The 26676-nt window shown below is 56.3% G+C and overlaps 1 protein-coding gene across 3 annotated transcripts; it reads left to right on the top strand.

Annotated features, from left to right (window-relative positions):
* Positions 1 to 507: 507 nt before the first annotated feature.
* On the top strand, positions 508 to 26434 carry PRR12 (proline rich 12). Of its 3 annotated transcripts, none has more exons than XM_057713341.1 (14): positions 508 to 640; positions 2146 to 2258; positions 3216 to 3377; positions 3462 to 6775; positions 7275 to 7941; positions 9832 to 10259; positions 17850 to 17966; positions 18224 to 18357; positions 18651 to 19129; positions 23149 to 23274; positions 23378 to 23475; positions 25207 to 25353; positions 25495 to 25590; positions 25790 to 26434. In XM_057713341.1, the coding sequence occupies exons 1-14, from the start codon at positions 555 to 557 to the stop codon at positions 25934 to 25936; spliced, it is 6114 nt and encodes a 2037-aa protein (XP_057569324.1). In that variant the 5' UTR covers positions 508 to 554; the 3' UTR covers positions 25937 to 26434. The 3 variants fall into 3 exon arrangements, with proteins under 3 accessions (XP_057569324.1, XP_057569325.1, XP_057569326.1); XM_057713342.1 differs by having other exon boundaries at positions 7296 to 7941; XM_057713343.1 differs by lacking the exon at positions 508 to 640 and adding an exon at positions 676 to 994.
* The last annotated feature ends 242 nt before the right edge of the window (positions 26435 to 26676 follow it).

Here is a 26676-nt window from a genome sequence, read left to right on the forward strand (position 1 = left end):
CTTTTTTTTTTGCATTTGCACGGGATTGTGGGAGGAAGCGGAGCGCAGCCAGACACCCCGCCGCCCGCCCCCCCTTCCCCTCCCCCCTCCCCCAGCCGCCTTGTGCAAAGATGGCTGCACCGTGAGCGCAGAGGAGGAGGAGGCGGCGGCGGCGGCGGCGAGAGAGCGAGCACCCAGCGCCCGCACCCACCCCGGGGCCGCCCGGGACGCCCCCTCCTGAGCGCGCGCCCCCCCTTCTCTCTTGCAAGCGCCGGGGCATAGGCGGAGACAGCGGGGTCCCTCCTCCCCCCTCTTTCCCTTCGGGGGAACCCCCCTTCCCCCCTCCTTGGCTCGGCGGCTGCACCCCCTCCCTTGCCCGCCTCTCCGCCCCTGTCCCCTCCCTCCCCCGCCCGGGGCCTTCCCGGGCCTTCGGCGGCTGCAAAGAAAAAGAGAGAGAGAGAGAGAGAAGGGGAAAAAAAGCAACAGCGGAGGGAGCGGCGGCGGAGGAGAGTGCGCGCGCGCCCCCTCCCTCCCTCCCCCCTCCCCCTCCCCCCAATTTCCACCGCGGCCAATTCATGGACAGGAACTACCCCAGCGCCGGCTTCGGGGACCCGCTCGGCGCCGGGGCGGGATGGAGTTACGAGAGGTCAGCGAAAGCTAGGTAAGGAGCCGGGGGTGGCCTGGAGGAAGGGGCCAAGGGGTGGGGGCCCAGCCCGGCCGGGCCCGCCCGGCGACGCGTGCATCGCAAACTCCCCTCCGGCTTGCAAGGGAGCGGCCTTCCTCGGTTTGCAACAACGCCGCCGCCCCAGTTTGCAAATTGCAAACTCTGCCAAAGCCAGCTCCGGCATGCAAAAGGAGAGATGCAGCGGGAACATGGGGGTGCAAAACAATTTCAGACTGAAAGGCCTTGGGAAGGTGGGAGGGACTGGCGAAGCAAGGCCTGGATTTCCCCCATCCTTGGATTCCCGGCTTGCTGACCCCTCCCCCTCGCGCCCCAGGCTCTGCTCTTGCAAAGGTGGGAAGGAAAAGAGAATTAGAACGCAGACCTGGGGGGCGCAGCCCCCCTCAGGTCCTATTGTTCCAGGGCTGCGCGAGGCCGCGCTACTTGAGGGGGGGGCCCAGAAATTCCGCGCGCTGAGTGGGCACGGGGCCCCGCCCCCTTCCTAAACTGGGGTTCTGTGTGTGTAAAGGGGGGGTCCTGGCATCTGAGACACGCCCCCTTGAGCTCCCCCACCCCCAAAGACAGAATCCTAGTTGATGGGGAGGAGTGTTTGACCTTTTGAGCCTGGGCGGTGGATTGGGGCCGTTGCATAGGAAGATTAGGATGTTTCCCGGGTGTGTGGTTGTGTGAGCGTGGGCCCAGTGCGTACGTAGCTGGCCGCCTGGTCACCTGCGAACCTGCCCCTTTCCTGCTGTTTGTGTCACGCCCTCACTCTTCACCTGCCCCCGAATCCCCCTCCCGCACACACCTGGGTTTCCCAGCTTGGCTTGGCATGACCCCACGTGTGTTAGTATTTTCCATGTGGGACTCCTCGCTCCGTATCTTTTCCCACGAGTGAGTTGGATACTGGTTTGCACACATACCTGGCTTAGTATGGGCCCATGCATTTGAACCTCAACCCAGCGGGGTGGACGATGTTCTTGTTCACACTTGTACCTGGTACTTTCCCGGAGCCCTCTCCTCTTCCCACCCCCCATCCCCGCCGTTTGGGGAAGAATCTGCCTCCTGCTCCCGACTCGGTTTGCACCATCCCATGAGGTTCAGGGCCTCCGTGTTCCCATGTGTCTGAAGAAGAGGGGGGCGTCCCTTGGGGGTTGGCCCCAGGGCCTTGTGTCACTTGCGGGGTGGGGGCTGTGGGAACAGGTCCACATTTTCAACTTAAGGCACTTTTTCTGACTTCGCGCTGCCTCCTCCCTGTGCATGTCTGTGTTTGCAAATGTGAAGTTATCTGGGCTCTATTTACTGGGGCTCGAGTGGGGACCATTTCTATGACTCTTTAGTTGGGCTCCCCGATTCCCTTGTCTTCTTTCTTTTAGGGCCCAAGGTTCCTTAGGATAACCCCCAGTCAGCTGGGAGATTCTCCCCAACTCCCCGGGGGATGTGCTGAGTTCCCTTCTCCGAGGGCAGCTTCGGAGGATACCCTAACATCTTCCCCTTCCCCCTAGCTTGGTCTATGGCAGCTCCAGGACCTCGCACCCCGAGACGGACATCTTACACCGCCAGGCCTACGCGGCCCCCCACCCACTGCAAAGCTATGCCACCAACCACCACCCGGCAGGTACGGCCCCTGTCCCGCCCCGCCTGGCCCTCCCTTCAAAGCAGCTGATTGGCTGCTGAAAGTTACACCCTTTCTAATTGGCTGTACCCTCCATCCTGGCCCGCCCCTTGTTACTTCTCCTCTGATTGGTTGTTCTGAGGCTGCTTAATTTCACGCCGGATTCGTCCGCCCCTGTCTCTAGCCCCTCCTCTTTCGCTCCAATTGGTCCCGTCCTCTCAGCCCAAATCCCACCTTCTCTTCCAGGCTTTTCCGCCTCTTCAGCCCACCCCAATGCTTTCCCTCTGGGTTTGCCCATTCTCTTGGTTCTCTGAATTCTTTCTTCCTGATTCCCCTTCTTCCTGATTGGCTCCGATTCTTTGGCCCTCCCCCTTCTTCCTTAGGTTTGCCCACTACCTTATTCTTCTCCTGAGGCTGTGCCTCTGGTGCCTTGGATTGGTTCCTTTCCTTTGATCTTGCCGCCTTCCTTCCTCGATGGATCAGCTAGGAGACTGTTGTCCAATTTGACCCTTGACCCTCTTGATTGGCTCCTTCCCTTTATCTCTCTTTTTTTTTTTAATCTGGACCCTCTCACTTTGACTCAACCCCTTTCAGTTTGTTCTCTGATGCTTCCCAGTGGCTCCAGCCACCCCATCCCTTCCCCTTCCTTGCTAGAATTGCCTAAATCCTTTGGCCTCCCTTGGACCATAAGGCCTCTCTGTCCTTTTGCTCCCACTTTTTTCACTTCTGGATTTTTCTACTCCTCTGTCTACCTTTCCCCTCCTGGGCTCCCAGCCCTTATGATTGCATCGTACCCTATCCTGTTTACTGTCTCCTTAACTTGTCTCTGCCCACTTTCTCCTCTCTGAATCTGTCACTTCCCTTTTCCTGACCCAACTTGCCTTTGGCTTGCTCCTTCTCCCTTTCAACCTTTCCCTATCCCCCACCTAGCTGACTCTCCCCCTCGCCAACCCTTGCCAGGCCTCTCTGGACTCTTCGACACTGGCCTCCATCACGCAGGCTCAGCAGGGCCGGACGCCTCCGTCATGAACCTCATCTCGGCCCTGGAGTCCCGGGGCCCCCAGCCTGGCCCCTCTGCCTCTTCTCTCCTCTCCCAGTTCCGCAGTCCTTCCTGGCAAACAGGTAAGCCCATTGCCAGCCCAGGAGGGCTGGGGTGGGGCTGGCTTGTGGTCGACTCTGAACTATGGTCTCCTCCCTCATCCCCAGCCATGCACACGCCAGGCCCCACGGAGCTCTTCATCTCAGGCGCCCTGCCGGGTTCCAGCACCTTTCCATCCTCCTCTGCCCTGTCGGCCTATCAGCACCCGGCTTCCTTTGGCAGCCGCCCCTTCCCAGTACCCTCTTCCCTCAGCCTCCAGGACCCCCCATTTAGTCCCCCAGCTAATGGGCTCCTGTCCCCTCACGACGTGCTGCACCTGAAGCCCTCGCAGGCACCCACGGTGCCCTCCTCGCTAGGCTTTGAGCGCCTGGCGGGGGGTGGTGTCCTGGGGCCCGCTGGTCTCGGCCCAGCCCAAACCCCTCCTTACCGCCCTGGGCCCCCAGACCCACCCCCACCTCCCCGCCACCTGCCAACTCAGTTCAACCTGCTGGCTTCCTCTTCCGCCGCCGCCGCCGCCGCCGAGCAATCCTCTCCACAGCTCTACAACTTCTCGGGTGCTGCCCCAGGCCCGCCACCCCCCGAGCGGGCCCTGCCCCGCCAGGACACCGTCATCAAGCACTACCAGCGGCCAACCAGTGCCCAGCCCCCGCCGCCTCCGCCCCCAGCCCATGCCCTTCAGCACTACCTGAGCTGCGGAGGCAGCTATGCCTCCATGGGCCACCGGGCCAACTTGGCCTGCAGCCCCCTGGGTGGTGGGGAGCCCTCCCCGGGCGCTGGCGAGCCTAGCAAGGCTGGGCCCAGTGGAGCTCCGGCTGGGGCATCGGGCCGGGCTGCGGGCCCCGAGGCAGGCGGAGGAGGTGGGGCGGGGGGTGGCGGTGGAGGTTACCGCCCCATCATTCAGTCACCTGGTTACAAGACGGGCAAAGGTGCTTACGGGGCAGCTGCAGGTGGTGCCAACAGGCCCCCACCACCCCGTTCGACCGCCACGCCCAAATGCCAGAGCCTGGGTGGGCCAGCAGCAGCCTATGCCACTGGGAAGGCCTCTGGGGCTGGGGGTGCGGGAGGGCAAGCCTATTCCCCTGGTCAGCCCCAAGGGCTTCTAGGACCCCAGGCCTATGGGCAAGGGTTTGGAGGGGGTCAAGCACAGGACTTGAGCAAAGGCCCTAGCTACTCAGGGGGGCCCCAGCAGCCCCCTAGTGGTCCCCCGCCTCCTGGCCTAGCCACGTGTCAGAGCTATTCCCCAGACCAGCTGCAGGGGCAGCTATATGGGGTGCAGGGTGAGCCGTACCCAGGGCCAGCCGCCCACTCCCAGGGGCTCCCCACGGCCAGCCCCTCCCTCAGCTACAGTACTGGCCATTCCCCAGCACTCTCGGGCCATGGAGGTGGTTGGGGGCCCAGCTCCCTGGGGGGTGGCGGAGAGGCCAGCCCTTCTCACATCATCCGCCCGCTGCAGTCGCCACCGGCCCCCGGCCGCCCACCCGGAGTCGGCTCTCCAGGAGCCCCCGGCAAATACCTGAGCTCTGTCCTGGCCTCAGCCCCGTTCCTGGCCCCGCCGGGAGCCGGCAGCTATGCAGCTGGAGCAGGTGGCTACAAGGGCAAGGGGGACGGCTCAGAGCTGCTGGCGGGCCCTGGCGGGCCTCCTGCTGAGCGCACCGAGGATGAAGAATTCCTCATCCAGCACCTCCTGCAGGCGCCCAGCCCCCCGCGGACCTCAGGGGCAGATGGCCTGGTGGGCGAAGATGGGGCGGCGGATGCCTCCAAGGGACTTGGGGGGAGTGGCGGGGCTGGGGGTCCCCCGGGCACACCCTACGAGCTGGCCAAGGAAGACCCCCAGAGGTACCACCTGCAGAGTGTCATCCGTACCAGCGCCAGCCTTGACGAGGGTGCCACGGCGGCCCTGGAGCTGGGCCTGGGGAGGCTGAAGGAGAAGAAGAAAGGGCCAGAACGGGGTGGCGAGACGCCCGAGGGCCTGGCCACCTCCGTTGTCCACTATGGGGCAGGTGCCAAGGAGCTGGGGGCCTTCCTCCAAAAGAGCCCCCCACCCCCACCTCCCACGGCCCAGTCTGCCCAGCCTGCCCCCCACGGCCTCCTCCTAGAGGCGGGGGGCCCTGACCTCCCACTGGTGCTGCCTCCCCCTCCCCCCCAGCTGCTCCCCTCGGTCCTCAGTCACGCTCCCAGCCCTTCTTCCAGCGCTCCCAAAGTCGGCGTCCATCTCCTTGAGCCGGCTGCCCGTGAAGGGGCACCCCAGCCGCCCCCGCCGCCGCCCCCACCCCCACCTCCCATGCCCCTCCAGCTCGAGGCCCACCTCCGCAGCCACGGCCTGGAGCCGGGTGCCCCCAGCCCCCGCCTGCGGCCCGAGGAGAGCCTGGAGCCGCCTGGCGCCATGCAAGAATTGCTTGGGGCCCTGGAGCCGCTACCCCCCGGGCCTGGTGACACTGGTGTGGGCCCACCTAACGCCGAGGGCAAGGATCCCTCAGGTGCCTACCGCAGCCCCAGCCCGCAAGGCACCAAGGCCCCCCGCTTTGTGCCACTCACCTCCATCTGCTTCCCTGACTCCTTGCTTCAAGACGAAGAGCGCAGCTTCTTCCCCACCATGGAGGAGATGTTCGGTGGAGGGCCTGCGGATGACTACGGCAAGGCTGGGCCGCCCGAGGACGAGGGCGATCCCAAGGCGGGGGCGGGGCCTCCTCCGGGCCCCCCTGCCTATGATCCCTATGGGCCCTACTGCCCGAGTCGGGCATCTGGAGCTGGTCCTGAGACTCCGGGCCTGGGCCTGGACCCAAACAAGCCGCCTGAGCTGCCCTCCACGGTCAATGCCGAGCCTCTGGGTCTGATCCAGAGTGGGCCCCACCAGGCGGCCCCACCCCCGCCTCCCCCCCCACCGCCACCACCCCCTGCCTCAGAGCCCAAGGGAGGCCTGACCTCGCCCATCTTCTGCTCTACCAAGCCAAAGAAGCTGCTCAAGACATCCTCCTTCCACCTGCTGCGGCGCCGTGACCCGCCCTTTCAGACGCCCAAGAAGCTGTACGCCCAGGAGTACGAGTTTGAGGCCGACGAGGACAAGGCTGATGTGCCCGCTGATATCCGCCTCAATCCCCGGCGCCTGCCTGACTTGGTGTCCAGCTGCCGCTCCCGCCCGGCTCTCTCGCCGCTGGGCGACATTGACTTTTGTCCACCCAACCCAGGCCCCGACGGCCCCCGGCGCCGTGGCCGCAAGCCCACCAAGGCCAAGCGTGATGGGCCACCCCGGCCCAGGGGTAGGCCCCGGATTCGCCCACTGGAGGTCCCTACCACCGCTGGGCCAGCCTCAGCCTGCACACCTACTGATGGGGCCAAGAAACCCCGGGGCCGGGGCCGGGGCCGAGGCAGGAAAGCCGAGGAGGCGGGAGGCCCTCGGCTGGAGCCCCTGAAACCACTGAAGGTGAGGAGGACTGAGACCCCAATGCTTGAGGGTTGGGGCCACATTTGAGGTTCTCGGGCATAATGGGGGATGTGGTTTATATTCCTAACTCTCAATGAGGAAGTAAGTCTGAGGGCTGGAATTCCAGGGTTTCACTGTTCCGGAGATCCGAGAGTTGAAACTCTTAGGTCTAGAGGGATGAGGAGTGGTTAGTGCTTGCGTTGTTGGGTTCTAGGTCCTACAGGACTATTGATTAGGGGTCCTAGTTCCTGGGTCTTGTGGGAGGAGGGTCAGTGAGTAATGAGGGAGGGACCCCAGTCCTGTCTTCTGGAATCTGAGTGAGTGAATCAGGTGAATCAGGCTTGAGTTCTAGGATTCTACAGGCTGGGGTTCTGAGAATTTCAACTTTAGGGTCTTAAGTGGGGAGAGGGCTGGGGCCCCAGACTCCTGGGTCTGAGGGAGGAGGGGACTTGGGGCCCTGGGCTTGTGGGCCCTGACTCCCCACTGCCCCCATATCTAGATCAAGCTGTCTGTGCCCAAGGCCGGCGAGGGTCTAGGAGCCTCAGCGGGCGATGCCGTGTCGGGAGCTGACCACAACAGCCTGGACTCCAGCCTCACTCGGGAGAAGATCGAGGCCAAGATCAAGGAGGTGGAGGAGAAGCAGCCTGAGATGAAGTCTGGCTTCATGGCCTCGTTCCTGGACTTTCTCAAGTCAGGCAAGCGCCACCCACCACTCTACCAGGCCGGCTTGACACCCCCGCTCAGCCCCCCCAAGAGTGTGCCGCCCTCCGTGCCGGCCCGGGGCCTGCCTCCCCAGCCCCCCACCGCCCCCACCGTGCCACACCCCCCACCCGCCAGCGCCTTCGGGCTGGGGGGTGCGCTGGAGGCCGCTGAGACCGAGGGGCTGGGCCTCGGCTGCCCTTCGCCCTGCAAGCGGCTGGACGAGGAGCTGAAACGGAACCTTGAGACCCTGCCCTCCTTCTCTTCGGACGAGGAAGACTCTGTCGCCAAGAACAGGGACCTGCAGGAGAGCATCTCCTCGGCCATCTCCGCCCTCGACGACCCACCGCTGACCGGGCCTAAGGACACCTCCACCCCGGACGGGCCCCCCTTGGCTGCCGAGGCTGCAGTCCCCGGGCCACCCCCTCTCCCGGGGCTCCCCAGTGCCAGCAGCAGTGGCACACCTGGTGAGCTCTGAGATGGTCTGGGGGCGGGGGCAGGGGTTTCCCAACATTCAGGTCACCAGGTATGTTGTGTAGACTCAGCACTGTTTACAGTGTAGATGACATAGATTTGCATATTTATGAGGGTAACTTCCTAGTTGAGGGCAAACCTTTTGAGAAAGGGGCATCTTTTTGCCATCTGCCCACAGGTGCTAAGTGGACTAGCAGGGGCTCCAGGGTGGGCCCTGGAGAGCACCGGGAGACAGGGCAGACTATAAGTGATGGGGACAGGTGGATGACAGGGATGGAGAGAGCTTTTAAAACTGATGGGGAACATGGGATCTGAGAAGGGCTCTAGGGGTTAGGAATGTGTGATAGAGGACAGAAGAGGGTCTGAGGGGCAGAGAGGGACTTGGGGAGGGTCGTTTAAAGAGAAATGCATTAACAGTAACTAGTCAGATCCCATGGAGGTCCATCAGGAAAAGCCGGGGGTATAGTCAAGTCTGAATGGTGGTCTGTCCTGAGAGGGGTGTTGGACAAAATTTGAGGGGCTTTGATGGGGGAACAGAGGCATTGGGGGATGAAAGAGGTGGGGTTTGGAGGAAAGCATTTGGAGCTGTTCATGAGGACGCCTGGGAGCTCAGAGGGGTCTTTAGGAATGGAGAAGTTTTCTAGACGGTTGTAGAAATTGGAAACGGTGTGAAACAGTGAGAGGCCGAAGGGAAGCATCAGGGAAGAGACGAGAAACTGGAGGGTTCTGGGCAGAGGGCCTGGATCTGTTGTAACAGGAGAGAGCATCGCGGGGAGAGGAAGCCTTGGAAGGCTCAGGAAGGCTCATAGCTTGCAAGGACCCAGGGATGGAGCAACAGCAGCTTGAGGAATCAGGAGCTCTCACGGCGTTAGAAGGGGAATGTTACAAAATCTCACAGGGAGTTAGCAGGGGAGTTAGCAGGAAGGAGAGTTAGCAGGAAGGAGGGCATCGACGGTCTCGAGAGTGGAGAGCAGGCCGAGGAAAGGAAAGGAGAGAGCTTGGGTGGAGGAGGATGAGACCTCTGAGCAGGACAAGAGGAGGTAGAGGCACAGAGGAAGTGCTTGAGGAATTGCGAGGAACATTAAGGAATGAGAAGTAAGGGCCAGACGGGGGCTCCAAGGCAGCAGAGACCTTTCAGGACTAAAATGGACATTGTTGATGGGAGACAGTTTCAGGGGCTCTGAGTAGCCACTGGAGCTGGGAAGGGGTCTCAGGGAGGGACTCCAGTGTGGCACAGGGGCTGCTGGGGAGCTGAGTGGCACAGGGAGGAACATTCAGGGACAAGAGAAGAGGTGCTCAGATGGTGAATGGTACTTGGGGACTAGGAGGCAAGGCCAGGCCAGGACCTTTGTAGGGACTAGACAGGGGGTGGGGGGAGGTTTGATGGGACCAGAGAGGCCCCCTGGCCAGTGCGCTGGGGACACTGAGCAATGGTATTGGGTCACAACTGCACTAAGACACAGAGGGGGTCTTTGGAGGCTGCGGAAAGATGGGGAGGACCAGAGCAGCATGTCTGGACAGGAAGGCTTATTAGGACATTGGAGAAAGACGTTAAAGGGCGGGTGGCTGCTGGTAGGTGTCTGGAGATGGGGTGGCTATGAAGGTCAGGGAGAGGACAGTGAGAGGGGTGAGACAGGAGCTTTGCAGGAGGAGGAAGGACAACAGAAGAGGAATAAAAAGTGGAGATGGAGGGGGATGGGGGGCAGAGATGGGTGCTAGGTGAAGAGCTCAGTTTGATCAGGAGGGATGTTGGAGTGGGGGGGGAGGGCTGTGTTGGGACTCCCCCCAGAATAAGGTGGAAGGCCTGTCCGTGGCAGCAGGTAACAAACCTCGAAGCGCGGGGTCGAGGAGGGCTCCGACCCTGACGCCCCTCTCGCCCTCAGAGCCCCCGCTGCTGGAGGAGAAGCCCCCGCCCTCACCGCCCCCTGCCCCGACGCCCCAGCCGCCGCCCCCGCCCCCGCCGCCAGCGCTGCCCTCGCCACCCCCGCTGGTGGCCCCCGTGCCCAGCTCGCCGCCGCCGCCGCCACCACCACCTCCGCCGCCCGCGCTGGCCCCGCCGGCCCTGCCCTCGCCGCCCGCCCCGCTGCCCCCGCCTGTCACCGCCCCCGCGCCCCCTCCGGAGGAGCCCGCCGCCCCGTCCCCCGAGGACCCCGAGCCGCCCGACGCCCGGCCCCTGCACCTGGCCAAGAAGCAGGAGACCGCCGCCGTGTGCGGAGAGACGGACGAGGAGGCCGGCGAGAGCGGCGGGGAGGGCATCTTCCGGGAGCGCGACGAGTTCGTCATCCGCGCCGAGGACATCCCTTCCCTCAAGGTGAGTCCCCACCGTCGTGTGGGCGGACAGGCCTAATCCTTTGGTCCCTGGAGCGTTTATTGAGCGCCTGTCCGACCTGGGGGCTGCAGGTACAGTGATGGCTGAGACAGCCCCCCTGATCCTTCTGAGATCACAGTCCGGTGGGGCTGATAGAGGGATTCCAGCTGGACGCGTGTGGAAGGCCCGGTGCCTCTGAGATGTGATTGGGCGGGGGCGGTGTGTGTGTCACTTACAAATGAGGTAGTCCTATTGTTAACACTTATTGTAGATACTTTTGCTATGGGTGTTAGGGTTATACTGAGGGACAGAGCTGATGAGGGCCTGATCTTAGGGAGCGTCTAACACAAGCCAAGGGATGCTTTAAAGGCAGCTTGTGCCTTATAGGTGGAAACGTGGGGCATTGATGTAACGTACCTATGAAAGTGCGCACACACACCTAACCTGTATGTCACAGCCAGTGGTTTGGGAGTGTTTGTGTGTCAGGCCACATCCTAAACACTTCGTATACACCAGACAACTTACTACTTCCTATTACTCTGCACAGGGATGGGCACCCTATGGTCCCCTTGCTTGTTTTTATAAATAAAGTTTTATTGGCACATCGTCCTGCTCATTCATTTACATACCAGCTATGGCTATGTTCCCCATCCACTAGAAGAGTGGGGTGGTTGCAGCAGAGCTTGGACCCACAAAACCAAAAATATTTTTTGTCTGCCCTGTTACGGAAGAAGTGGACTGACCTCTGCTGTACTTTGTTCATTTAGACAGGTAGTTGGATCAGAGGATTCATATAAGTGTTTGACAAGGGTGGGTGACATCAGATGCCCCTGTACTGCTTCTCATAGGGCATGAGGTAGAGCGAGAGTACTCGGTAGGTCAGCAAGCCATTATCACCCTGATGGTGATGCCAAGGGCTAAGGCCATTGTTCTCGTTAGCTACTGTCACTGACTGCTTAGCAACTTGAGGGCAGGAACCATGTTTGATCCTGGATGTAAACGTTTTTAATTTCATCTCGGTGTCATTTCTTCTGAGTTACAGATGGAGAAGTTGTGGGGTGAATTCATTATAAAGATAGTGACTGTTACCATACTTCTGCTTTGTTTTGTTTTGGCTGTACCGTGAGACTTGTGGGATCTTAGTTCCCCAACCAGGAATTGAACCCAGGACCATGGCAGCGAAAGTGCCAAGTCCTAACCACTGGACTGCCAGGAGATTCCCTATTATATTTTGTTATTAAGTGTGTTTTGGGAGATGAACTTATTTTGTTTTTTCCTATGTTATTTTCAGTCTACTTTTAAAAAAAATTTATTTATTTATTTGGCTGCACCGGGTCTTAGTTGCGGCACACGGGATCTTTAGTTGTGGCACGTGGGATCCCTGACCAGGGATCGAACCTGGGCCCCCTGCACTGGGAGCACGGAGCCTTAGCTACTGGACCACCAGGGAAGTCTCCTCAACCTATTTTATTGTGGGAAAAGTAGAGCAAATGAAGTAACAAAGCTGTGTGTGTCCATCACTCAGCTTCCACTGTTATCACCTCCTGGTTGGTCCTGCTTCCTCTCCACTCTGGCACATTCTACCCTCTCCGCCCCAGCCCACCAGTCCCAGACTGTATCTTTTTATTCATACTGTATCATCTTCTTAGCATGATATTTGATACAAAAGAACATTCACAAGAGATACGTGTTGTAAAGCAAAATGCTAGTGTGAATGCTCACGTCCCCACCCCTTAGCCAGCGACTAGAACATTCCCAGTGCCTTGAGTCTCCGTATCCGTCCCTGGCCAGTCCTCCCGCCTCCCTCACAGTTTTACTCACTCCGCTATTGCCCCGAATACATTATTTCATTTTATTTTCAAGACCTCTGAGACTCTTTGGGCCATCAGCCTGGGACAGGTGACGGAGATATCAAACGAACATCAGTGACAGGAAAGGCTACCAGCTCCCAGGGGATAGGATTTGGGGCACATCACATTCACAATCTAGTTTGATCTTTCTTCCTTTAATCGTGGTAACCGATACATGTCACGAAGTTCGTCCTTTTAACCACTTTTAAGTGTACCGTTCAGTGGCATTAAGCATATTCACATTGTTGTGCAAACCGTCACCACCTCCTGTAAATGTTATCTTTGTAATCTTTATTTTCTTTATAGGGATTACTGTCCTCCTTTTACAGGGAAGGAAACTGAGGCTGAGAGCATTAAAGTGGCCTTCCCAGGCTTTCACAGCTTGGGACCTGCACCCAGTTCTGCTGGGCCTGGGAGCCCACGCCCTCAGCAGCAGCGTTAGCTGTTCTCTGTGTATGTTCTGTCCAATATTGACATTGATCGTGCCGCTGGGCACCCAGAGCGGGGCCAGGTGAACAGGGCTCTGGGGTGGGGACCCTGACTGTCTCTAGTTTACAGATGAGGAAGTTCACGTTCAGGGAGAGGGAATCATTTGGCTGGCGGGTGCCAAGCCGGGATTGGAGCCAGGGCCATCTGATACCACCTCCCAGCTGGCATGGGGCAGGGGAGGGGGCCAGGCAAAGACTCAGATGCTTAAAATACAACACGAGTATGTGTTTTCATGGGGGACTCCCAGCCCCAGGATTGAGCCACTCAGGCAGATTGAGGACTCGTTCGTGTGCCTGAAGTCAGGGCAGGCTGGCAGCATGGTTAAGAGCCCAGCTTTGGCATTAATCTGATTGGCTTGAGTCTCTGGCCACTGCTGAGCTGGACTCGTGCTGACCTTTCCTGAGCCTCAGTTTCCTTATCTGTAAAATGGGGGCTGGTGGTGTTAGCACCGCCTTCATGCAACATGAGGACTCAGGCTTTACGGCTTGTCCGGGACTCTGACTGTGGGTGGCACGCCTAAAGTGCCCTGTAAACTTTGTTCCTATTACTCATCTTAGTGGTCTTGGGCAAATCTCTAGAGCAGAGCTTGGTAAACTTCTTTTTGTAAAGGGACATATAGTAAATGTTTCAGGCTTTGCAAGCTACTTACGGTCTCTGCCACGTATTCTTGGGTTTTCGTTTGTTTTTGTTTGTTTTTCGTTTTCACAATCCTCTAAAAATGTAGAAACGATTCTTAGCTCATAGATCTATAAAAATGGGCCATGGGCTATGGTTTGTCCTAGAACAATGGCAGCCCAATATGAGCCATGTACATCCTTTTAAACTTTCTTGGATCCATACTTTTGAAAAGTTTAAAGATGGGTGCGGTTAGCCATAGCGATGTATTTTATTTAACCCAGCATATCTGAAATATATTTTAGCATGTGGTCAGTATAGAAAAAGTTAATGAGGTGTTTTATGTTTTTTTCTTGCTTACCAAGTTTTTGAAATCCAGTGTGTATTTTACACTCATAGACTATATTGATTCGAATGAGCTGTATTTCAGGTGCTCAAGAGCCACATGTGGGGAGGGGCTACTGCCTCTGCTTCAGCTCCCCCACCTGTAAATTGGGAATGATAATATATTAACTCCCAGTGCTTGGAGATGTTGGAAGACTTATCAGGATGTAAACTCTCACCATGTACGTTTGTTGGATGGAGAGAAGTATGGGGAGGGTGGTTCAGGCAGCGAGAACAGTCTGTGCAAAGGCCCTGTGGTGAGGTATGTGATATGAAGAGAGGGGTGCAAGAGGTTGAGTTGCTGGACAGTGAACACTGAGGCTGGGAAGGTGGGCAGGGTCTACCTCATTCTGGGACAAGATCAAAGGGTGCCAGCTTGAGAATCTGCTCTTGGCTGGTTGGCTGCTTCTCAGGCCCCGGCCAGCAGGGAGGTGGCTGGGGAAGTATGCAGGCCTGATGACAGTCTGTCCACTGCTTTAGTTCTGTTTCACTGACTCCCCTGTGTCTCACCCTGCAAACTTCTCCTTAACACCAGGCTGGATACGTCTAGCCCACTTACTCACATCCTGCTACTTACTGCACTTGTCTCAGCTTGTCACAGTTCGGATTCCCAGAAGAGAATCTGATTGGTCCAGCGCAGCATTTGGGGTCAAGATGGGGTTCATGGTACGCCTGTTGATTGGCTGGACCTTGTCAGGTCTCCTCCTATCAGCTGTGGCTTCCATTGAATAGGGGCTATGGGTGGGGCAACTTCCCTACTGAGGGGAAGTGGGTGTGGTCAGTGATAGGATTGACCTGAAGAGAGGCAGGAAGGACGTGGCTTTGGGACTAACTGACCCTGGTTGTGGAGTAGGCAAGGATGATGATGCCAGGGCCTGATGACTGGGGGGATGGTGGGGATCCTGGGAGGAAGAGTGGTTTGGGGAAAGAAGCCAAGCCGAATTGGGATGTGGTGAGTCAGGGGCCCCACGTCCAGCTAGAGAAATAGCTGGCTCCTTAGAGGAGGAAGATTGGCAATGGGAAGAGACAGAGGAGGGGGTACTCTCCCCTGCTGGGGGAGGGGGTGCTCTGATGGATTTTTCAAAAACGTCTGAGAACTGGAACAGAGAATATTACATCCACAGTGAGAGGGAAAAAGACACCCCTAGTGGGGGGCCCCGCATATGCAGAAACCTGGAGGTCAGAAAGTCTGGGGCTTGTCTGCTGAGCTTTGTGAGTCTAGATGACCTGCTGGGCAGGGACAGGAGAAAGGAAAGGAGACTGAGGCAAAGTCTTGGCCAGAATATGGAATCTGCATTGGGAGCCCTGGAAGGTTTTGGAGCAGGGCAGGATGTAAATGAGCTTTTCAGTCCTTGAAAAGGATTGGAAATGGACTTTTCAATCCTTGGGTCTCTGAGCTGGCTCGCTGAGGAGCCAGGAGGGAGGATTGAGAACTGTGGTATCCTGGAAGGAGGAAAGTACTTGGGGTTGAGATGCCCATATCCCTGTATTATCCTGCCTCACTCTCTCTCTTTTAAAAAAAAAAATTTTATTTATTTGGTTGTGCCGAGTCTTAGTTGCAGCAGGCAATCTCCTTAGTTGCGACTCACAGGCTCTTTAGTTGTGGCACACAGTCTCTTAGTTGTGGCATGCATGTGGGATCTAGTTCCCTGACCAGGGACTGAACCCAGGCCCCCTGCATTGGGAACACGGAGTCTTATCCACTGCGCCACCAGGGAAGTCCCCCTCCCTCAGTCTTGTCCAGTGAAATTTCAACCAAGAACCTTTCTGGACCTCATTTTCATCAGGTTATTCTAACTCCTTTTTGTTCCCCTGGCTGATCTGAAGGATATGAAAAATTGTGGATGGAAAAGCATTTGACCAAAACCCAATAGAAGATAGCCAGTACCTGGCACTCAGGTTCCAGTGCTGCAGCAGCTGCCAGTGGCAGACATCACTAATTGATCTCAGCACTTGTTCCTGCTGAGCCTAGTGCTCAAGGCAGCCATGATCAATCAGTCAGCGTTAGTACCCGAATCCTGTCTCATCCTGTGACTCTGGATTCTTTAAATGCAAGGGCTTGTTTCTCATTCATCTCTGGGTTATCACAAAGCCCGGTGCATATTTCCCACCGTGTTCTTATTCTTATCTGTGCCTGTTAGTTGCTTTTTTTTAGAGCCACAGTTGTCACACACTTTACCTGGCAGTCCCTGGTCATCACCGAGCCTGCTCACAGAAGATACGGTCCTTCCAGGACTCATTTATTTTTTATTTATTTATTTGTTTATTATTTATTTATGTATGTATGTATGTATTTAGGCTGTGCCAGGTCTTAGTTGCGGCATGCAGGACTTCTTAGTTGCGGCATGCAGGACTTCTTAGTTGCGGCATGCGGACTTTAGTTGTGACATGTGGACTCTTAGTTGCGGCATGTGAACTCTTAGCTGTGGCATGCATGCAGGATCTAGTTCCTCAACCAGGGGTCAAACCTGGGCCCCCTGCATTGGGAGCATGGAGGCTTAGCCACTGGACCACCAGGGACGTCGTCCCCCAGGACTCATTTAGGTATCACTTCTTCGAGGAAGCATTCTTGGATTCAGATTGAGTCCAGAGTCCTTGTAGGCTTCTGGGCCACCTGCCATTAGCACATTTATTACTTGTGCTGTCACTTTTTTGTGCCTGTGTCTTGTCCCCTGCTGCTCCCCTTATTCCCTGAGATCAGATGCTGGGTCTGACATCTTTTGGTTCCCAGTGCCCAGCTGGGGCACCTACAACCCTTGGGGTGGGGATGGGGGTCTGAGTGTGCTGGATGGAGTAGAGATCGTCACTGTCCTGCCCTGCTGTGGACAGGCTGATGAAATAAATGGCCTCAGGTAACCCGTCACTTGTCTATTCTTAGCACAAGCCACAACCTCACCCTGTTTTGTTTATTTGCTTGACTGTCTTATTACCTCTGTTATGAAGACCCCAGAAAAGACTTTGTCAGTCTCGTTCACCACCACACAGTGGGGCTCAACACCATATCTAGAAGATGGTGGGTGGGTAGGTGATCAGATTTTGTCATTTCTTTGAGTCATGTAGATAGCTTGTTCCATCATACCCGTAAATCTGTAATAACTAAAACCTTGAGCCCAGAATGATTGGCCTATTTGCAGCAACATGGATGGACCCAGAGATTATCATACTAAGGGAAGTAAGTCAGACAGAGAAAGACAAATACCATATGATATCACTTCTACGTGGAATCTTAGATATGACACAAATGAACATATCTATGAAAAAGAGAAACAGACTCACAGACATAGGGAACAGACTTGTGGTTGCCAAGGGTTGGGGGAGGTGGGGAGGGAAGGATTGGAAGTTTGGGGTTAGCAGATGCAAACCAGTATATATAGGATGGATAAACAACAAGGTCCTGCAGTACAGCACAGGCAACTCTATTCACTATCCTGTGATAGAGCATAATGGAAAAGAATATGAGAAAGAATATATAAGTGTATAACTGAATCACTTTGTTATACAGCGAAAATTAACACACCATTGTAAATCAACTATACTTCAATAAAATTAAAAACAATAGCAACAACATGAATGGCCTGATTGAGAGTACAGACGGTCCCCGATGGTTCAGTTTAGGAGTTTTCAACTTTATGACGGTGCAGAGGTGATATGCATTTGAATTTTGAATTCTTTTCTCTTCCTGGGCTAATGATGTGTGCTGTGATGCTCTCTCGTGATGCTAAGCAGTGGTAGCAAGCCACCAGCTCCCGGTCAGCCACGCGGTTAATCCCAGGGGTAAACACCCAGTACGCTTACAACCCTCCTGTACCTAGCCAGCCGTTCTGTTTTTTACTTTCAGTACAGTATTCAGTGAATTACATGAGATACTCAACACTTTGTTATAAGACAGGCTTTGTGTTAGATGACGTGGCCCAACTGTAGGCTAATGTAAGTGTTTTGAGCACATTTAATGTAGGCTGGGCTAAGCTGTGATGTATTTAGGTGTATTCAGTGCGTTTTTGATTTAGGATATTTTCAGCTTACATTGGGTTTGTTGGGACGGAACCCCATGATAGACCGAGGAAGCTCTGCATCCCCAAAGCTGAGACGCTCAGACAGCCAGAAGATGTCTGTCAGCTGCAAGTCCGCTGATGCTTGTTAATGATGATGCCTTTTCCCTGAGGGGGTGTAGAGAGAGGACAGCGGGCCAGGAATTGGGGTTGAGAAGAGCAGGAATGGGGGTTGACCCTGCTGGCCTTGCCGTGTCCCTCCTCAGCTGGCGTTGCAGACGGGGCGCGAGCCCCCGCCCATCTGGCGAGTCCAGAAGGCGCTGCTGCAGAAGTTCACTCCGGAGATCAAGGATGGACAACGGCAGTTTTGTGCCACCAGTAATGTGAGCCTGCAGAGGGGCGCGGGGACTCGGGGGGCCCGGGCGGGGTGGCTGGAAGCTGGGATCCCTCTCACCTGACTCGCACTCACCTGACTCGCACTCACCTTGGGTCTAAGATGTATCTGGAAGGGGGTCTCCACCTCCCGGCAGGCTCCGCGTGGCCGCTGTGTTGGCCCAGGGCAGGAGTGGGAGTCTTGGATGTCGGGCTGCCCAGCTGTGGCAGACGAAGGAGTTCCTCAGGTGCTTCTTTCCCTCCGCAGTATTTGGGGTATTTTGGGGACGCAAAAAACCGGTACCAGCGCCTTTACGTCAAGTTCCTGGAAAACGTCAACAAGAAGGATTACGTGAGGGTCTGTGCTCGGAAACCCTGGCACCGGCCCCCAGTGCCTGTCAGGTACCATGGGGGCCGGAGGGCAGGTGGTGGGCAGGGCCAACAGGCACAGGGATGAAACATACAAGGAAATTTCCATAACATAAAATTAACCATTTAAAAGTATGCCGTGGTTACAAACAGAGGCGGGGAGGGGTGCAGAGACCCAGAGAGTGAGGCACCCAGAGCGAGGGGGACAGAGACCAGCTCAGCAGAAGTATGTGCTCAGAGCTGTGGGCTAGGCGGTGGGGGCGGGGGTCCCCCAGGAGAATGTGGCTTCCGGGAGGTGCTGACTGCAAGTCTGTGTCCTCTTCCAGACGCTCTGGGCAGGCCAAGGGCCCCGCGTCTGCCGGGGGCAGCTCCGCACCGCCCCCCAAGGCCCCAGCCCCACCTCCTAAGCCCGAGACCCCTGACAAGACGACATCCGAGAAGCCCCCAGAGCAGACGCCTGAGACGGCCGTGCCTGAGCCCCCTGCCCCTGAGAAGCCGTCCCCGCCGCGGCCTGTTGAGAAGGAGAAAGAAAAGGAGAAAGAGAGGGCAACACGTGGGGAACGGCCGCTGCGGGGTGAGCGGGGCACGGGGGGCCGGCAGACGCGGCCCGATCGGAGCCTCGCCACGGGACAGCCCGCCACCTCCCGGCTGCCCAAGTCTCGGCCCACCAAGGTGAAGGCCGAGCCGCCCCCCAAGAAGAGGAAGAAGTGGCTGAAGGAGGCGGCGGGCAGTGCCTCGGCGGGCGGGGGCCCCCCAGGCAGCTCCTCGGACTCGGAGTCGTCCCCCGGAGCGCCCAGTGAGGACGGTAAGGCCCTCGGCAGCCACGGGGCTGGTGAGGAGGCGACCCCGTGGCTTTCGGAAGGAGGCGTGGGTGGGAGCTCTCCAGAGCGCTCCAGGTAGCGTCACCAAACAGTCACAATAGGAAGTTAAAAATAACATCAGGAGCGGACAGTTACGTGGCACCTGACCACGTGACAGGCTGTCTCGTGAGTTCTTTACATATGTTGACGTGTTTGAGTTTTCACTGTGGTTCTGGGAAGGAGATACAGATATTATCCTCAAATACAGGTGAGAAGACTGAGAGACCAAGAGAGTGCAGCACGGCTGGGATGTGGCATCCCACCTGAGTTGGAGTGCGGCCAGCGGAGCCTCAGGCTCTGTTCTTCAACATTGCACTGTTTTGTCTCACAATAAGCAGTTTCTGAGGGCTGAGGAGGAGGGGGGACCAGCATCTGTCTTGGAGGGCCAGACATAGGGGTGTTCCCTGTGACTTGCTGGGTGACTCCAGGAAAGGGGCATCATCTCTTTGCACCTCAGTGACCTCATCTGTAAAATGGGTTAATAATAAAGTGAAATGGGTAAAGCATGTAGGAGAGTACTCATGTATAGTGAGCACCAGATGGGAGCTCTGTTGCTTAGAGTGATGTCTGGTTTATGATGACAATAACAGCAACAAAAATATACGTACATATGTGTCACATAAATACAACAGCTGACTTTTATTGAATGCTTATTAAGTGCCAGGCATCATTTTAAGCATTTTACACATAAACCCTGTGAGGTGGGTGCTGTAGAATTATCCTCATTTTATTTTTTATATTGTTTGGTTTCTTAGTTTTTTTGTTTTACTGTATTTGTTTATTTTTTATTCTCGTTTTAAAGATGAGAAACCTGACGCCCTGGGAGGTGACATGATTTGCTCAAGGTCACATGCTCTTTCAGGGGTAGTGCAGGGTTATCTGTTTTAATAGTGGCTAGTCAAATGAGAGAGATGGAATTATCTTTTCATCAAAGTCCTGATGAAGGTGGAAGGTTCCTAGTAAGTGCCAGATCTAGGAACGGCCCACATCCTATCTTCTCTTATCCCGTTGGCCAGAACCAGTCACACGGCCACACCTTGCTGCAAGGGAGTCTGGGAAATGTAGTCTTTTAACTGGGCAGTCGGCTCATTCCGGCCAGATGGAAGCAGTTAAAGCTGGGTCAGGGGAGGGTGCTGGCAAGAAAGCAGCTTTACCAAAGGCCCAGATTTACAGGTTTTTCCTTTGTTCTTAAACAAGTTTATAGATCTAATTCACATAGCATGTCGCTCACCTATTTAAAACGCGTAATTCTTTGGCTTTTAGTATAGTCAGAGTTGTGCAACCACCTGGCACTCAATTTTAGAACATTTTCATCGCCCCGAAAGGAAACCGTGCTTCCTTTGGCCATCACTCCCCTCTCTCCCCTCCCTCATCCCTAAGCAACCAGTAATTTACTATTTCTGTAGATTGGCCTGTTCTGGACATTTCACGTAAGGACGTCATATGATGTGCAGTCCTTTGGGATTGGCGTCTTTGCTTAGTTAGCATGTTTTTGAGGTTCATCCATGTTGTCATGTGTATCAGTACTTCATTCTTTTTTTTTTAATTGAAGTGCTGTCGATTTACGATATTATATTCGTTTCAGGTGTACAACATAGTGATTTGGTTTTTTCATAGATGATATTCCATTTAAAGTTACTGTAAAATACTGGCTGTGTTCCCTGTGCTATACATTATATCCTTGTAGCTATTTATTATAATAGTTGTTTATAGCGCTTCATTCTTTTTTATGGCTGAATACCAGTCCATTGCTTGGATATGCCACATCTTGTTTATCCATGGACTAAGCTGATGGACATTTGGGTTGTTTCCACTTTTTGGCTAATGCCGCTATGAACATTTGTGGACAGCCCAGAATTTTCTGAGCCTGTGAAATGGAAGAAACTAAACTCTATACTCCTAGGGAAGCAGTTCCCCAGTAAAGGGTCAGTATCTTTCTCTGGGCCTGGGCCTGTCTCCGTTCACCGCATTTGACCAGGGCAGGATGAGCCTGACTCAGGTCTGGATGCCCTGAAGGTTCTGCCCAGACCAGGAGGCCTCAGAACCAACCCTCTTGCTGGTCCAAGACTGGTGACCCTCCATGTGCTAGGAGCTGATGTCTCTCCTTTTTTGAGATTCACAATGAAAGTTCTAGAAAGAGGCTCTCCCCCTTCCTTTAGTCCACTCTCATCTGGCTTCCTCAGCCCCTTTCTGCAGGTGTTAATTGAGCACCTACCATGTGCCATGAACTGAAGCTTCCAGCAGTAAACAGAAAAGACAAAAACATGTATCCTCATGGGAACTTACAGTCTCGTCGGGGGAGTTGATCAGATAAATATGTTATGTAATAGAATGCAAAACAATATGAAAAATCATCCATGTAAGGCCAGGTCGGATTAAAGGCAGTAGAGAAAATAAATCTGGTAAACAGGATCCAGGCAGGATCCTGGGTTGTATTTTCAGGGGAAGGGGGGTTGTGGAAGGCTTCTATAAGTGACGTTGGAGCAGAGATCCGCATGCAACAGAGCTGGGGTGATGTGATGTTGGGAGAGAGAATGTTCTGGACTGGGTGTGTCTGAGGGTCAGGAAAGAGGCCAGCAGCTGGAGCAAGTGAGGACAGAGAAGGAACAGGACCAGATCTTGGGGAGACCGAGACCCTGGGGTTTTGTGGTCCCACTGGCAGGATTTTATCATGAGCGAGGCAGAAACCATAGGAGGGTTCAGGCCAAGGCTTGATGGGGTCTGACTCTGGCAGCTAAATGGTCACCCTGGCCTCTTGAAACAGCTGTCAGTAAGAACCGTCCATGTGGGTAAATCTTACTAAGAGCTGTTTTGGGGTCTTCCCACCCACGGCCCTCCTGTTTCTCTTCTCCCCACCACTGGTGGGTGTCCCACCAGTCCCGTCCTTGAGGAATTCCCTGGCAGTCCAGTAGTTAGAACTCAGTGCTTTCACTGCCAGGGCCTGGGTTTGATCCCTGGTCAGGGAACTAAGATCCCCCAAGTCATGCGGTGCGGACAAAAAAAAATAGAGTCCTGTCCTTGGCGTCATTGCTTGGCATTCCATAGCTCTCACTTGGCAGGCTACCACAACTTGTGCGGGCCTCAGACTTGTTTCTTCCCCTTGCCACCCTCCAGGCCTCCCCGCACCCCCCTCCTTCAGACCCCACTGAGATGGTCCTAGTTTCTCTATCTCAGACGCAGCCCCACTGGCCACCCAGTCTCCAGGCACCTCCGTCACCTCCACAGCAGGGAAGCCCCCAGCCCTACCCGTCTGGCCCTGACTGCCTCCATCCCCTCTGCTCTTTCCCACAGCCCTGGCCCAGATGCTGACCCTCCTGCCCCTCAGTCTCTGTATCCTGTCCCTCTAGCCCTGGCCTAGCCTCATCCTTTCTCACCTGGTCCATGGCCCTGGCCTTTGGCCTCACCCCTCCGATCTATCCCAGACATGGCCTCGGAGTGGTCTCTCTCCACTTAGCTTCGCCCATCCCCGCTCACACCTCTGCCATGGCTCCCTAGTACCCCTCCCTAAAAAAGCCCCTGCCCTTCCCACCTCACGTCAGAGGCCCCACATTGTCTGGCCTGCACTGACGTGTGGAGTCTCGGCTCACATCTCCTCCCTCAATCTTGCCCTTTGTGATCTGATCTCTCGGACTTGATTCACTGGCTTGAAAACCAACTCTGCTGCTTCCTTAGACTTTCCTGAAGCTATGCTGAACTGGTCAAACACAAAGTTCACCAGCCTGGAATATTCTTTCCTGCTATACAAGGCTCAGTGCATGGGTGACCTTTAACAGCCTCCCCTGACTTGCCAGGCTCAGCTCATTACGGTACCTGTGATTCACCATTAGTGTATTGTCCTGGTGTTGGAGGGTCTTCCCCAGCGGACTTGGACCCTGGTCCCTGGGATTAAGAACCCTGTCTGCCACACAGGCGGCCTCGGAGGACGTTGGGATAACGGGCCCATGTCTCCTTTTTCACCCCTCAGAGCGGGCAGTACCTGGGCGTCTGCTGAAGACCCGGGCGATGCGGGAGATGTATCGGAGCTACGTGGAGATGCTGGTGAGCACGGCACTCGACCCGGACATGATCCAGGCCCTGGAGGACACGCATGGTGAGCAGAGGCCTGGGGGCCCAGCCCCCCAGCCCCCCTCACTTGCCCCGCGTGGTGCATCGTGGGGCCGCAGCCCTTCTGACGCCCCCTCCTCGCCTTTCAGACGAGCTGTACCTCCCGCCCATGCGGAAGATCGATGGTCTCCTGAATGAGCACAAGAAGAAAGTCCTGAAGCGGCTGTCGCTGAGCCCAGCCCTGCAGGTGCTTGGGGCGGGGGGCCTTGGCCTGCGGTGTCTGGGGCCCAGAGCTCAGGCAGGGAGGAGACACGTGCGTGTCAGCCACTGTGCTGGTCCCCAGAGCATCAGGCCCTGGAGGGGGCGAACGTTGGAAGGGTTGGGCTTGGTCAGGAGGGTAGTGGAGGGACAGGCGATCCGATCCGGAGGGGGTCTCCGTGTTCCCAGCCTTCCTGCAGGTGCAGATGGAGGCGGACTGGGATGTCGCGGACGGGTCATGGTCAAGGACTCGGATGGGCTGCTGGGCAGGCCCAGCAGCGCGTGGTTGTGTAGCACAAGTCTGGGGACAGAAGGTGGACTAGGGCCTGGACCCAGGGCTCGTTCTGGGGCAGAGCATTGAGTGGATTCTGGTTCAGGCTCTTTGAATCTCAGGCTCGAGTACGAAGTCGTCTACGTAATTTCCCTTCTGGGATGGGCTGTCAGGGTGGCTCCGAGAATTCTGGGAGAGAACAGTGATCTGGCTTTGAGAATTCTGACGGGGGTGTTAGTGTGGCGCTGGGAATTGAGGGGTGAAATGTTAGGATGGCTCAGAATTCTGCCGTAGAATGTTAGTCTGCTTGGGGGATGTTACTCTAGTTCTGAGAATTCCGGGATGGATTTTAGGCCAGCTCTGAAAATTCTTGCTGGGATGTTAGTCTATGAAAACATGGGGTAAGACGTTAATCTGGTTCTAGAACTATGGGTGGGATGCTGGGATGACTCTGAGAATCCTGGGGTTGACTGTTTGTCTGGCTCTGAGAAGACGGGGTAGGATGTTGTGCTAGGGTTAAGAATTTCACTGTAGCAATGGGAATTCCCTGGTGGTCCAGTGGTTAGGATTGCACACTTTCATTGCTGAGGGCCTGGGTTCAGTCCCTGGTCGGGGAACTAAGATCCAGTGAACCCTGCAGCAACACCCTCCCCCCCCAAAATGTAGAAGAATTCCACTGCAGAACATTAGGGGTGGAATTCCACTGAGCATTATGGAGTGGAATATGAGTCTGGGTTTTTTTGTTGTTTTTTTGTTTTTTTATTAATTTATTTGTTGGCTGCCTTGGGTCTTCATTGCTGTGCGCAGGCTTTCTTTAGTTGCGGAGAGCAGGGTCTATTGTTTGTTGCGGTGCGCGGGTTTATCATTGCAGTGGCTTGTCTTGTTGCGGAGCACAGGCTCTAGGCGTGTGGGCTTCAGTAGTTGTGGCATGCCAGCCCAATAGTTGTGGCTTGTGGGGTCTAGAGCACAGGCTCAGTAGTTGTGGTGCACGGGCTTAGTTGCTCCCTGGCATGTGGGATCTTCCCAGACCAGGGATCGAACCCGTGTCCCTTGCATTGGCAGGCAGATTCTTAACCACTGTGCTACCAGGGAAGTCCTGAGTCTGATTTTATAATTCTGGGACAGAAGTTAGCCTGGCTTTAGGGATTCTGGATTTCAGGCTGACTCTTAGAATTTTGAGTAGGATGTGAGGGTGGCTGTAGAATCCTGAGTGGGTTGTTAGGTGTCTCAGAGAATCCCGGGTTGGGCCACAAAGCACATTAGAAGGGTCATCAGACAGGCCTAGGCTTCTGCTGTCCTTTGAGGAAACCAAGACACTCAAGTGCCTTTCCTGATCTGCAGTGTCCTGCGGGAAACTGAGGCATCTGACCAGTCAGGATCTGAGAACTGGGGGTGGGTCTGGGGTGTGTGGGTCCAGGGAGGTCCCCCTGACTCACTGGATTCCCTCAGGACGCCCTGCACACGTTCCCCCAGCTGCAAGTAGAGCAGAGTGGGGAGGGCTCCCCTGAGGAGGGGGCCGTGCGGCTGCGGCCAGCTGGAGAACCCTACAACCGCAAGACGCTCAGCAAGCTCAAGAGGAGCGTGGTCCGAGCCCAGGTGCTGCCGGGCCCGGGCGGGGCGGGGCGGGGCGTGGGGGCGGGGCGTGGGAGGGGGCGGGGCGTGGGAGGGGCGGCGGGGCGGGGGTGGGGGGAGGACACTGAGCAGGGGGGCTGAGGCTTCTCCACTCCACCTGCCCAGGAGTTCAAGGTTGAGCTGGACAAATACGGATACTACACGCTCTACCACTCACTCCACCACTATAAATACCACACCTTCCTGCGCTGCCGGGACCAGGTGAGCCCACGCTGGCCCCGCAGGCCTCACCCTGGGATTCTGCCCATCACAGGCTCCCCCCCGGCACCCCGGGGGACAGGTCCCCGGCCCTTCTTCCCTTGGACCCAGGATTCCAGCTCCCAGGCCCCCTCTCCCTGGGACACTGACCCCTAGGCCCCCAGCCCCGTCCCACCCCAGCTCCGTGTTTAACCCCCTGCAGACCCTGGCCATCGAGGGCGGCGCTGAGGACCTGGGCCAGGAGGAGGTGGTCCAGCAGTGCATGCGGAACCAGCCGTGGCTGGAACAGCTCTTTGACTCCTTCAGCGACCTACTGGCCCAAGCACAGGCCCACAGCCGCTGTGGGTGACCCCACCCTGGCCGGGGGGTGCTGCCTCCTCCGTGAACCGAGAATTGGGACAGAACTGTGCCCTCAGGAGCTAGCCCCTGGGCCCCATCGCTGGGGAAGGAGGGGGTCATTGGTCAGGGTGTGTCCATGCTGCCCCCACAGGGCAGGGTTCAAAGTCCGACTCCCCCCATCTCCCAAGCTCTCTCCACTCCCTCCCCATTCCTCCCACTGTCCGTTGTACAGAGAAATTATTTATATATATGTATAAATGTCTATTTAGTAATGGTTTCCCTCCCCCACCTTGCCCCAGTCCCCCCGCCACGGCCATAGCCCCGGCCCCCTCCACCTTGTACATAATGTATAGGAAAAGTCTATGTATGGTTGAGGGGGGCGGGGCGGCTTCAGAGAGCTGGGGGACCCCTTTCCCCCCCAAGCCCCCCCTCACAGGCCAAGATCTTTGCTAAAGGCCATTCCCTCCCCAGGGCATTTGGCGTCGGGTGGGAGGGGGAAACGCATCTTGTTAATTATTTTTAATCTTATTTATTGTACATACCTGGGGCGGGGGCTGGGGAGGGGGAGGGGGAGAAGGGTCCCCTCCCCCTGCCCCCCCCACTCCTTTTCTACTGCGATTTGTCTGTGTCTGCCCACCGCCCCCGTCCCACTGTCATCTGGATGTGGTTCTATTTTTTATCGGTCTCTTCTCCCTTCCTCCCTCTCTCTAACCCCTCTGCTCCTACCTCCCTACCACCCTTTGTCTCTTG

This window comes from Hippopotamus amphibius, chromosome 16 (assembly GCF_030028045.1).
Source record: "Hippopotamus amphibius kiboko isolate mHipAmp2 chromosome 16, mHipAmp2.hap2, whole genome shotgun sequence".
Lineage (NCBI taxonomy): Eukaryota > Metazoa > Chordata > Mammalia > Artiodactyla > Hippopotamidae > Hippopotamus > Hippopotamus amphibius.